The 13,026-nt window shown below is 34.5% G+C and overlaps 2 protein-coding genes across 3 annotated transcripts; both read right to left on the bottom strand.

Annotated features, from left to right (window-relative positions):
• Positions 1–2,557: 2,557 nt before the first annotated feature.
• Positions 2,558–7,992, bottom strand: LOC101262795 (probable phospholipid-transporting ATPase 4). The gene is made up of 10 exons (XM_019213190.2): positions 7,872–7,992; positions 5,674–7,599; positions 5,475–5,585; positions 4,950–5,226; positions 4,690–4,866; positions 4,402–4,611; positions 4,185–4,310; positions 3,895–3,993; positions 3,593–3,784; positions 2,558–3,520 (listed from the first exon to the last, which is right to left on the bottom strand). Exons 2-10 carry the CDS (start codon positions 7,464–7,466, stop codon positions 2,873–2,875), a joined length of 3,633 nt encoding a protein of 1,210 aa, XP_019068735.1. The 5' UTR covers positions 7,467–7,599; positions 7,872–7,992; the 3' UTR covers positions 2,558–2,872.
• Positions 7,993–8,943: 951 nt separating this feature from the next.
• On the bottom strand, positions 8,944–12,477 carry copz1 (nonclathrin coat protein zeta1-COP). 2 transcript variants are annotated; one of them, NM_001246969.1, is given in 6 exon segments: positions 8,966–9,209; positions 9,999–10,083; positions 10,346–10,423; positions 10,511–10,658; positions 11,584–11,743; positions 12,342–12,415. In NM_001246969.1, coding segments are annotated over 6 exon segments (555 nt in total). In that variant the 5' UTR covers positions 12,366–12,415; the 3' UTR covers positions 8,966–9,149.
• Between the last annotated feature and the right edge of the window lie 549 nt (positions 12,478–13,026).

The raw sequence follows: 13,026 nt of genomic DNA, 5'->3' as shown, positions 1-13,026 counted from the left end.
AGAAAGAAAAGAAAGGGAAAGATTTGTATGGGGTGGAGTGCGGGGTGGGTGAAGGGTTGTATAATTTCTTTCTTTTTTTTTATTTTTTTTGAAGAAAAATTTAAAGTCTTTTCTTACAGATTTTGACTTATTAATATTTAAAATTTATTTTGATAATTATTTTAAATTAAAATGCCACGTGTTTTTATTTGATTTGCTATTTTGTCACATCATGTGCATGTGTATTACACGCACTTTCTCTTTTGATTGAGTGTCAGAAAAATGTTCAATAGGTATTTATTTGTTAAGGTTAGAGTGTCTAATAGAAAACAATGTTTGTTAAAGAGTCTAAATGAATTATACGAACAACTTTAAGGGGCCACACATGACTTAAGCCTAATATTATCTTAGGGTGTGTTTGATAAGAAGGGAAAATATTTTTTTATTTTTTAAAAAAATATGAGTAATTATTTTAGTTGTTTGATAATTAGGCCAAAGAAAATGTATTATTAGAGTATTTACCTAAATAATTGGATAAAGGAAAACTTACATAAATATATTATATTAAGAAAATATTTATTATTTATAGTAATAATAGCTTTTTTCACTTAATTATTTTTAATATATTATAATATATTTTTAATACATATTATAAGAAACAATTTATTATTCATATATATAATACAAGTTTTATTGATGATTAATATATTTATCACAAATTTTAATATACTTATAATACAATGTGTCAATTTCTTATAAAAATAAATTTTAAAAGCAGTATAATACATATTTTTTATATATATAATTGAATTTTAATACATATTATAGATTTAACATAATATCACTGAAATCAATAACTATTTATTAAAAGGTATCCTTCCATGTAATTTTTTTTATTCCATGCCCACATTCAACTGTTCATGAAAAATGAGATTCTCACTCACATCTTTCAATCACAATACTCAATAGTTTAACTAAAGTCACTTTTTCCTATTTAATGAGTGACGAATGAACTTAAAATTCATTTATTTTGTGTTTTATTATTTCCAATTCACATCTTCAACAACAACAAAATCAATAATTCCCCGCAAATAGAAAATAACAGTATGAGAGTTTGGAGCCTTAAGGATAAAAAAAATTGACAAAAATTTTAAAATGATATATTAAAAAATTTTCTAATTAAAAGGGTAAAATTGCTAGTTGATAGCGATTTATTTAATGTCGGTAATAGATCAAAATCGCTGTTCTAGGAGCGATTTTGTCCAATTTTTTTTAGAAAATTTCTATTCCTATAGCATTTTTGAAATTTATCTTCTTTTTTTAAAAAAATTAAGATCGTTGCTATAATAGCGTTTTTTATAAAAACGATTTTTTTTATTGGAAATCGCCGCCAAGACAGCGATTTTCCCCAATTTACAGGTCCCACACTACTTCAACATTACACTTCTTCATATTTAAACAAAAATATTTAAAAATAAAAAATAAAAATCCACTAAAAGGCAGCAATTTCTTAAAAAAAAACGCAAAATACTAACGCTGCCAAGGCAGCGATTTCCAAATAAAAAGAAAAAATCAATAACAAATATCGTTGCCTTCAAAAAAAAATTCTTCTTTAAAAAAAATAAATTGCAATAACGCTACAGGGGCAACGATCCCCCCCAAAAAAAAAACATTTGTACAAGATCGAACCTAGAGCAGCGATTTTGATCTATTACCGGCGTTAAATAAATCGGTACGTCAGTAGTGATGTTACCCTTTTGGTTAGAAAATTTTTTGATATACTCTTTTAAAATTTTTGTCAATTTTTTTGCCCTTTAGGCTCCAGACTCAACTACATGAGCCATGAAAAAAAATTGTACAACTCACAAATAGAAATTATTGCTGTCTAGATGAGTAAATTTTTCTTTGATCTTTTGCGTGATACTATTAATCAATAGGTATTTATGATATATGTGAATCATTGAATTTGGTATATAACAAAACAACCACAAATCACACGATCAATTCTTTAATCATCTTTGATTCTCATTGTTTTGTTTGCTTCAACATGAACATCATTCAATTTTATTTATACCTAGAGAATTGACCTTACAAAAGCTTTATTAAGTGACTTTTAAACTTCACATTTATAAGCTAATACCAAATCTTGTAATTTCTATAAATACATTATTTATAATATCATATCAAGTTAGAAATCATTAAACAACAATACTATTTTATTATTCACACTGAACATGATCTTCATTACGAATAAGCTGACATTTGTGTTAAATAATATTGAACCATCAAACATAACTTTATTTTTCTCTTCAAACCATTATTCAATAACAATATAATACAATATACTATAACAAGTTAACAACCATCCAAACAACTTGTAACAAACACCAAACGTAATGTATATACTTTACAATATACAACAACTAAAATCTCAGTCCCAACTAATTGTTATTATGGATAATTTGATTTCAGTATGTTCTATCATTATCTAATTAGTCAACATCAGTTCCAGAATATCACTCCATATTTTAATGATAAGTTGATCCAAAGTAAATGGATTAGGTAGTTTGATGTTGAATTAGTCATGTAAACTTGTTAACAATTTCATAAATTGTTGACATTGAAACCAAGAGAAATGTGTGTAAGCTTTTTCTCATAACTTTACAAGGATTGTATTTAAGTATTTGTACACTGCAATGTTCACAGTAAGTACTTCCTAGCTAATGAATGATCTCATTTGTTGATCATCAGTATACTTGTGAGTTAAAAAAAAAAAAGAAGAAGAATTTTACAAATAAATCAGAAAGGGCCAAGGGGGGAAAATTTGGAAATGGCCAAACTCCATTTCATGGGGAAAAAAAGAAGAAAAAGCAATGCACAGTTATGCTTATGTTTACTCCATCTGTGAATGCTTTTTCTGTAGCCTTCCTTTCAAATTCCTAATTTTGGCATCTACTCTGGCTGTGAAACCGATGTTCGTCTTCTGTCTTGCTTTAGTTTGTTGTCTCTTCCACATACGTTCATCTTGAACGTCTTTCTTATAATACTTGATTTCTTGAATAATATGATGGTCCCTCGGATGGAACGCTCTTTGGAAAGCTACGTGGGCAAGGTAAGGTAAAATGCAGGCTAAAGTTACTAGGAGGGTGGTACACCAAAAGATTGGAGCAGGACCTAAATGTTCCTGAAGGATTCTATAGGCATATTTAGCGTAATCTGGGAATATCTCACCGTAGAGAACAACAGATAGGTACCAAACAGCAATGCTCCCCCAGATAAAAACATGTTGTATCCATGTGAAATGACTCATTGTTAGCGCGATCTGGCAGTTGACAGCCCAGATGACACAGGTAAACATTGAAGTACCAAGAATAGCCAAGTCAGCAGTCTGGCCTTCAGAGTGGAACGCTTGATCATAGAAGAAAAAAACGTTGAGGAAGAAAACCACGAGGGAAGTGTAGATGCCGTTGCTAAGCCACCCAAGTATTCTATACCAGTCAAAGAACAAGTTTTTTGGTCCTTGTTGGTACAGTGCAGGAAACTGCAGAGGGCATTAAAGGTTTTAATAGATTAACAGATAGGAACTCTTAACACTGCCAAAGGACTCACTCACCTGTAAGCAAACTTCAGAAGACACATCCTGCTCGAATACTCCGAGTGCAATAACAGGCAATGAGGTAAGAAGCACATTGAATAGAATCATATACATATCATTGTAGACTGACTGTCCGGAAAATCCAGCATAAACCTCAAAGTAAAAGAGTGTGAGGCCAAAAGCTATATTTTTATAGAAGAAGTAGCATATCTGCATATAGAAGATTATGGTACAGATTAGATGAAATCTGTATAAGGATCCAAGTAATATATGGCATTTCATGTTTTGTGCATGAAATGAAACAGATATGCATCAATTACCATCTGAGCTATTCGTTTGTAGCACCAATGCCCGTGTACAACGAGGAGTCTCTCCAAGAACCGAAACTGTGCAACAGCAAAATCACTAGCCATCACTGCCTGCAAGAAGCTGATAACCATTTAAGCGCAGTTACAGCAAGAGGATATACTCGCCAAGGGGAAAATATGACCTTGTTCATTTCTCAAGACTGATGCAAGAATACTTTGTATATGCATATTATAATCCCAAGTAGAATGTAAAGTTACTTTTAATAGATTGATAAGGCAAACCCGGTATACGCATTACCAACCTGCATTCCTTCTGCACCACTAATGCCTACACCAATGTCTGCTTCTTGAATCATCCCAACATCATTTGCACCGTCACCAATGCCTAGGGTGATTTTTCCAGTCCCCTCCTTCACTAACCTAGTTACCTGACAAGTATGAATCGGTTCACTTATGGAAGAACGAATATTCGAGATAGATTTGCAAAAGCAAACGAAATCAAGTTTGAGACTATCTTACCAGAGCTTTCTGCCTAGGAGAGACACGGCAGCAAATAACTGAAGCACAATCAACAGCTAAATTCAAAAATTGAAGCTTCGTATCATCCTCCAATGCATAAGATAGTGTTTTCCCATCAATTATCAAAGCAAATGCAGCATGAGGATCCTTTTCAAGTTTGACCATCTGGGAAGCATTTGTGATTTGCTTCAAAATGTTCTCCTTTGTAGCCTGATCAGTAACAAACAAACGGAAAACTGTCATGAATGATAGTTATAAATTTCCACTATTTAATTCCAGCAAATCTACCTGTTTAGAATCTTGGGCCACTGAGTCCGCATCCACTGTTGTTATGCATATCTGTTTCATTCCTTGTCGAAGCAAACTACACGCGTACCCTATGTTTATGGCTGTTTCCATCTTATCACCTGTCAGAACCCATATCTTGAGACCAGCTTGCGCCAGCTTATCTATGCACTGAGGAACCTGGTGAAAATATATGTTAAAAAAGGACAGTGAAGGAAAATGTATATACTTTCATTTCTAGTTCTAGTCATAAAGGAACATACTCCCTTCTGTAGTTTGTCCTCCACAGCCGTAGCACCAACAAGGATCAAATCCTTTTCCATCATATCAGATACACGTTCAAGAACTACATCTCTGTCCCCACCAATTGAAGTTTTTGCTTTAGTAAACTCTTCATTCCAAGTCGAGTACTCTGCCTCATCCAGTTTCTTGTAGGCAAGCACAAGAGTACGTAACCCTGCTTCCCCGTATTCATTCAAATGCTTAGTCATAGCTTCCTCAAACCTTCTTCCATTCTTTGCCAATCTATCATAGATGATGCTGAATAATCCAAATAGACAAAATTTAATTTAAAATCTAAACAAGACAGGCAGTTATAGGCTACACTGATAAACTTAAAAAATAGCACAAACAAGGGAAATTCATCCCTTATGATATTTCCTACTTCACGCAGACAACAACACATTCGTGTTGACGGTATGTTTTACAGCAGAATGAATCTTGAATCACCAAGTTTCAGAGATGCAGAAGCTATAATTGAGAATAAAAAAGAGTAACGAAAGAAAGACCTGTCTGCTCCTTTACACAAGAGAAGAATCTGGCCAGTGTCGTCTCGAATAATAACAGACATTCGCTTCCTCTTGCTGGTGAAGTCCAAGAGATTAAGAATTTTGTATTCCCTGGATTAAATGGAACTAAATGTAAGTGCACAACAAAGGTAATGCAATTAGTGGGAGGAACTTTTAGAGGTTTGAAGCTTGATCTTACTTTTCAATTGGATCTTGAAAAGAAGGGTATCTTTCTTTTACAAAAACACTTGCTTGAGTTCTTTTGAAAAACTCAAAACCGAATTCTCTGGCTGCAACAAGAAATGATACTTCATCTGGAGACTCTGATTCATAATTAAAGCCTCCAGTCTCCTCATTGTGCTCGGGAATAGCAGCATGACAAATTGCAAGTATCCTATAGAAAAGCAAGATGACATCTGTATTTGGCTCTTTCATCCAACATCCCTTCATTAGGCGGCTATCCTCAAAGCTGAACCCCTTTATTGCAGGTTTGAGGTTTCTTTCATCTTTAGAGGTGACGACAGTCTCTAATTGGACTCCTCCATTCCCACCATCAGTTGTCTGTGAAGGTTCAAGATCTTGCCCACCCATATCCTCCGCCAACTGCTTTGCAGCTGCAAGTTCTACATCACTAGCACGTGTTCCATACTGAACACCAGCAATAGAGCATTTCAGGAAGTCCATTTGGTTGCATGTCAAAGTGCCTGTTTTGTCTGAGAGGATTGTATCAACCTGCCCCAGCTCCTCATTTAAGTTTGAAGTACGAGCTTGAGCAGGAGTTCCTGTCTCATCATCATACATACTGATATCCTGGTTTATGAATGATGCCTGTAGGACTTTCACGACTTCAATGGAGACATAGAGGGATATTGGAATTAAATAACCGTACAAAATAAGTGCAGTGAGCAAATGCAGAAGGCCAGACAACTCAGGTTCGCTTAGATCAGTTGAATTATTAGAATTGTCATAAGGTTGCAGATACCACCATTTTGGCATGTCAAATTTTACATTTAGGGCAAAACCGATGGAACTAACACATGATATCAAGAGAAGGAGTCCGAAAAGGAGGTAAATGATCTTGTCCATCTGTAGTTCAACCCTGCTCCTCTTTGAAGGGGACTTTGTAGAATTCTGCATAACTTTGCTATCATGACCAGTGAATACTACAACTCCATAGACATAGCCGGTATTCCTAAGCTTTGAATCTCGGAGAAGAATCTGACTAGGATCAAGAGGATAAACCTGACGATCATATTCAAGGTTGCCAACAAAAGTGTAAAGGCTCGGATTGGGATCTTCACATTTTATGGTGGCACTGAATTCCTTGAAATCTTGGTCATCATCCAAGGGTAAGGTAACCTCCAAAGATCTTCTTACCTTCAAGTTTGTCTCTCCGTCCAAGTTCATAGTTTCCACGTAACAAATTCCATCTTCGTAACTAGATGATAAAAGAAGTAAATCACATGGAAAAAATTGATCCTTTCTCACTTTCAAGACATCTCCAACGCGGACTTTCATCCATGGTTTATCTTCAAACACACCATCTATCGAATGTACACTAGCTTTCCTACGATTTACATTCATATCTTGTAGGAATCTCTTTGAATCTTCCAACCCTTCCTTTGCCATACTCAAACCAACAACAAATACCAAAGGAGCCACCGTACTAAACGGATCAAATGGGGAAAGATCTGTTGTAACCGTTAGGATTGCACACAAGAGGAAATACAAGTTAGCAACACGCCTAAATTGCTCGAATAAGGCCTTGGGTAAGAACGTGATGACATTGTACTTTGTAGTGGATATAAAATTTGTGCAATACTTGAGAGGTTTCTTGTCATGTAGTTGAGGTTTGTTGCAATGTACTACTCTTGAAGAACCAGGTCCTAACTCATGAGGACTTTCTTCCTCAGAAGTAGGTGGCCTTTTACGACAACCAAATGTGTATATACTACTCCTACGGATCTTCGCCCTTATCCTACCTCCAGCCATTCTTTATCACTACACACAGCTATAGCTTGTCTTCAACAACAACACAATGAAACACCCCCAGCATCATGCTTAACTGAACTACAACATCATTTAAACCACAACTCAAGTTAAACAACGTTGAGATTTACTTAACCTGAAAACATAAAAAAACAAAAAATATATATCTGTGAATAAAATCTTGAGTCCACAGATCAATAAAATCAAACATTTTGAGAGCTGAAAATCTATAAACCACATAATACTGTTTTTTTTTTGCAATAACTCGCCAACCACATGAAAGGTAAACCACACTACGGACCAGCTCGACCCATAAGGCCAATAAGAGAATGATGGAAAATGACAAAATATTGTAACGGCATATATTATATTATAACATAACATAAACAAGTAAGAGATATTATTGACCTTACGAAGGTGAAAATACAGAATAACACATGCACAGAATCACAATATGGGATTTCAGGAAAATACAGTATGCATTTTTATTTATTTTTGGGTAACGTGCCCGTGAAACAGAGAAAAGTGAAGGAACAAAAAGTTACCTGAAGGTCAAAAAGTGCAAAAAAAAAAAAAAAAAAAGAAGAGAAATGGGGAGAGGAAGAAACGGAGGTTGCAACGTGAGAACGCAGAGACAAGTTTTTACGTAGAATTAGGAATCACAAGTAATTCAACTCCTAAGCTTTCCAATAAATGCCAGTATTTCACGGGGCCTCTCTTTTTATTTTTTCCTTACTTTTTTTTTAATATAATTAAGTTTGCGCACACCTCAATTAATTTCAAACGATACTAAGTTCATCAAGATTTGAGAAAATGAAAAGAAATCACCTTAGCATTTTGGTTGTCAAACACACTTCATTGCCCAACTAAATCACATTTTTGTTAGTATCTTTTTTTAATCCCATTAAAGGCAAAAATGTGCACCCATATCAAAAGTTAAGAATAGAAGATTTTGTTCTAACCTTTTTGTGGTCTTTTTATTGTCATTTGTTACTTCCTTTTCGTGTCTTCTTAATTTCCGTGTATGTAGTATTATATATGAGTAATATATTATTTTATTACTCTAACGAAGGTGAAAATTCTTTCGAATAATAGTAACCTTTTCGTCGTCAAACACCAAAAGTACACAAGTTTTTTTTTTCTTTTAAAGGGATCTCTCCTATAACAATTTATACAATATGCCTCATGTTTATCATCTCCAAAGTTTACATTCATTTCATTGCATCCACTATACAACACTTTGAATGCAACACATGTTTTGAGTTAAACATATTTAGTTTTGAAAGGAACATTTCTAAAGTGTTCGAAAATACTCAGTAATCCAATTCTTCTCAACCCTCACACATAACGGAAGATTAATGCAGTGAGCTTCCTTTTTTAGTATTACTATAACCAAACCTTTTTTTAAAAAAAAAAAAAATACATGGCTTGACGGTTTGTTTATGATTTGTTGGACTTTGAACAAGTCAAAAGGAAAAGGTTTAAATAAACAGAAATTCATGTTGATCCAAAATGCAATAAGGATATCCTCATCTTACAAGATAGTACAGGCAACAGAAGATTATAAATGGTATAAAATAACTGACTCTACGAATACGCAATCATCACCATCTGAAATAAAAATAACTACAGGTATATGAGCATAAAGAATTACGTCAAAAAATAATTGCTCTCTCCAAACTTTTTTCATCTTAGAAGAGATCTTGTCAAATGTTCGCGCGCTGTTGCCAATGCTTGAGTTATTGTCTGAAAATTGTAAACAAATTAGTGTAAGTTGGCAACATCTGATGTGGTTCCTTTTAGGTACTTTGGGAAAAAATCATAGAGATGGTGAACATTTCAAAATCAATTCATCCATCGGATACACTTACTGTTTGGTTTGGATTCTTCAACTGATTTAATATGCAATAGCTTATTATTACAAAAGGCACTGGTACAAGAAATTCATGCTAACAAGCTAACTAGGGGAACTGAGGGCTAGTTGTTAGTCTAAATCTAACTACTCCCTCTGTCCCAATTTAAGTGTCATAGTTTCCTTTTTGGTCTGTCCAAAAATAGGTTTTTCAATTCCAGCAATCTACACGGCAAACTTAAGATCACAAGATTTAAGAACTATACAAATTTTTCTTAAACTCCATGCCTAATCAAACTAAGGCACTAAAATTTGGGACGGAGGTAGTATAATCTAACAAGTAAAATGAGTTTCCTAGAACATTACCAAAACAGTTCCTTTTCATTATAAGCTAAACAGGGCGCAGGATGGCAGGAGCATCTTGGGACATCTTAAAACATTGCTTCACTAGGAAATTTTCCTCACCCCTTTTAAGTTTCAGCCTAAGCAACATTACAGATCTGGAAGGGCTTGATTTTCAGACTTTGCAAGGGATGGATGGATTACTCTACGGGGTCTTTTTTTTAAGCCTGTTATTTTACCTGTCCTATAACCCTCAAAATTCTAACAATTATATGAAGTCAAGGAAAGATGTGAGATTCAACACAAGTATGATTCAGCATTTGAAAGAATATGTTGCTTACTTGTTCAGACAAGGGTGCTCCATCATCCATGTTATGACTCGAAACTTTTCCAGCAATAATATTACCATCAGTTTCAAGTACCATCCTGCAAGCATACATTACAAGCACAAAAAGCTAAGTCAAAATGCTGATTGTAGAAGTTGGAACAGAAGGAAACAATGCAAAGTGGTTAATAGGATGAATATGGTACTTGAAACTTAACAGTAGTACTAGATATCTAGAACAAAAGAAGTATACTCTAACAAGAGAGCTCGATCACAATCAAATTACGGGAGGAATGAACGTCTGAATAATATTTCTTTCAGTGCACTTGCTAAACTACAACTACTATGTAATCATCAACTTACCCGCCATCCACAATCTCATCAAGGCATAGAAGAATGAGATCTAAATTCTCAAGTGCCTCTCTCTGGTCAACATTATTCCTGAAACAATTGCACATCAGATAAGGCAACAGATCAAAAGATCTCAATCCCGAAATCAAGTAGTTTTAGAGCCTTCACTAAACATACCTTAGGAGAAGGGTAACTGCATCATAGAAACCCTGAAGAACAGTGGCTAGAACTAGTTCATTTTCATCATCACCCCCAGTGACAAAGAAATGGAGGTCTTGCACAAACTTATAGACAATAATGTTGTTCTCGAACATTGTTATTTCAGCTGCAGATCAGAACTCAAAAAGTAAGCCCCCAAAACAACTTAAGCACATTAAAACTCAAACTTTTCGCAGTAGTTAGAAGACGAATAGTCCGATTTTTCCTCCACGGCGGTAAGGGGCTAAAAGATCTACTACTTCAGTTCCTGTTTCAATTCCTGGCTCCTCAAACTGGAACACTTATAGGAGCTCCTGTTGTCAATCACTGTTATTCCTCTCGTTAGACCGTCTGTAGCACTCATAGCTACAGCCCTAACTCGATTATTTCCTAATAGTCGTTGTACCTCACAAGCCACATTAATTGGTTGACCAACACTATCTCGACTTTGAACTACCAAAGCATTACAAATATTTGGCATCTTGCCCGGGGGAAAGGCTACATCTAGTACCGGACCGATGATTTGGACGACACGCCCCGAGTTTTTATTTCAAGCGTGGAAACCCCAGAACCATAAGTAGTAGGATTGATTCAGATAATAATAAAATAAATTGTCGACAAGTTTTTTCCAAAATTATCGAATTCAAAATAAATGTCTGCTAGCACGTTGATCGGTTAATTCAATAAAATCGGAATTAGCACTTGATTTGTTTGGCACCATGCAATTGCACCAATCCATTAGTTTACTTATTCTTATTCAATGAGACTGAGTTAATTTGGAAGCTCACCCAAGAATAGAAAAAACTCGAGAAAAAGTTGTTAAGTCGTCACCTTCAGAGTTTCTTAATTCCAAGAAAGTATGTAGTTGCAAAACAAAAAACAGTATTAGTTCTAAAATTTTGGCCCTATTAGTTGTTGCGGGTCACGAACTAGTAACTTGTTTTGAATTTCACTATATAAGACAGCAAATGCAACGGTACTCCACAAAAAAATGCTAAAAATAGTTCAGACATGAAAATCAAGGTCATTCAAGCAAGAACAGGCCCCAATACCTTCAGTCCGAGCATTTGTCTTTTGAGTCTTGGTGAAAATAGATTTTTCGAACGCAACCTTAGCGTTGTTTGTCGGCCAGTCATCAGAGTAGTATTTAACAGCTACACGCTTTCCTTCCGAATCCAAAAGAAGTATGTTCTTCACCACAGGACAAGAATCCTATATAATCAAACAATCACCATTTTGCCATGAGTAAACCATTCACTCACATCAGACAAGTACCAAACTAATCCGTTTGTTCAATTTATTTGTCTTACTTTCTTATTTGGTCTGTTTCAAGAATAACACATTTTCTTTTTGGCAACTCTTCAATTGTAGCTTTCCACAGGAGGTGTTCCAAAAGTCTACTTATTTTCTTAAACTAAGCCGCGTCAAGTCAAAACCGGACAAACAAATTAAAACAGAGGGAGTATCTAACTAAACAAGTACTCCAACACACGATCCCTCAATAACACACGTTTAATTTCTAAAAATCAAACGGCTATGACTAACAACATATAAGCATCTGCACCGAGTGAGATCTAACTTGTAAAACTAAAAAAAGGCGATAACTAACATATGATGGTTAACACCAGGGAAACCCAACAATGATTATATCGCAACCATTGATATACTAAAACTAGAAGATTATCGATATCACTACACAATTAAGCATTCAAAAATTGGATCTAACAATAAATGCGAACTTTTTTGAAGAACTCTAATTGAATCTTGCGCCTAATAAAACGTAGAATAGAAGAAGAGAAAGATTACATACATAATTTAGAAGGAAACCCGCCATTGATGAAATAGCGATTCACCGCCGGAATTTTTCTTTTTGTTGATTTGCAGTGAAAGAAGTAGCTGTTCGCGACAGATTTGGAAACTGTGAGGGGCATTAGTATAAATATTGATATTTCCAGTCAAGGCTTAAATTGGGCCGTTAATGAATTGGGCTTCTTCAGAGTTCAACCAAGCCCAGCCCATATAATTCCCATCCTTGTAGCATGGGGAAATGTGCACAAATAGCCGGGTTTATACATGTTTACAAGTTTAGCCATTTTTAAATCACTTCAGACTCGCGATACATATGTATTTGAACATTGTCCTGTTAAAGTCTAATTTTAGATAACATGTACGCAAAGAAACTTTGAAACTTTTCTCATTTTTGTTTGAGCTTGTGAGATTATTGATTAAATAGAATTGAATAACTATACTTTAGATATATACGCATAAAGTTCAATAGAACTCTATTCAATATTCTTTCCTTTTAGATTAAATATTAAATAATTCGATCATGTTAATTACTTAAAATTAAATTAATTAATCAGTAAGCATGATTATAGTGCAAAAGTAAAGAATGATGGTTTTCTTCTCGATGTCACAAAAAGAAAAGTATCTAAATTAAAGGTTTGTTTCATTTTGGCCGTTTGCTTGTTGAAATTGCGATTAAATTATGTTTG

The sequence above is a fragment of the Solanum lycopersicum genome, chromosome 3, assembly GCF_036512215.1.
Source record: "Solanum lycopersicum chromosome 3, SLM_r2.1".
NCBI lineage: Eukaryota > Viridiplantae > Streptophyta > Magnoliopsida > Solanales > Solanaceae > Solanum > Solanum lycopersicum.
Note: the sequence above shows the minus strand (reverse complement) of the source record. Positions and strands in the feature narration are given on the sequence as shown.

What these genes read in the sequence shown, in the direction of transcription:
- LOC101262795 (XM_019213190.2), bottom strand. Translation starts at nt 7,466, where the DNA reads ATGGCTGGAGGTAGGATAAGGGCGAAGATCCGTAGGAGTAGTATATAC. An exon ending in TGGCCCAAGATTCTAAACAG is followed by an intron (nt 4,612 to 4,689) that starts GTAGATTTGCTG and finishes GTTACTGATCAG; the next exon opens with GCTACAAAGGAGAACATTTT. An exon ending in CTCCTAGGCAGAAAGCTCTG is followed by an intron (nt 4,311 to 4,401) that starts GTAAGATAGTCT and finishes CATACTTGTCAG; the next exon opens with GTAACTAGGTTAGTGAAGGA.
- copz1 (XM_026029792.2), bottom strand. Translation starts at nt 12,462, where the DNA reads ATGCCCCTCACAGTTTCCAAATCTGTCGCGAACAGCTACTTCTTTCAC. An exon ending in CGGGTTTCCTTCTAAATTAT is followed by an intron (nt 10,659 to 12,341) that starts GTATGTAATCTT and finishes TCTGATCTGCAG; the next exon opens with CTGAAATAACAATGTTCGAG. An exon ending in GATGAGATTGTGGATGGCGG is followed by an intron (nt 10,084 to 10,345) that starts GTAAGTTGATGA and finishes GTATGCTTGCAG; the next exon opens with GATGGTACTTGAAACTGATG.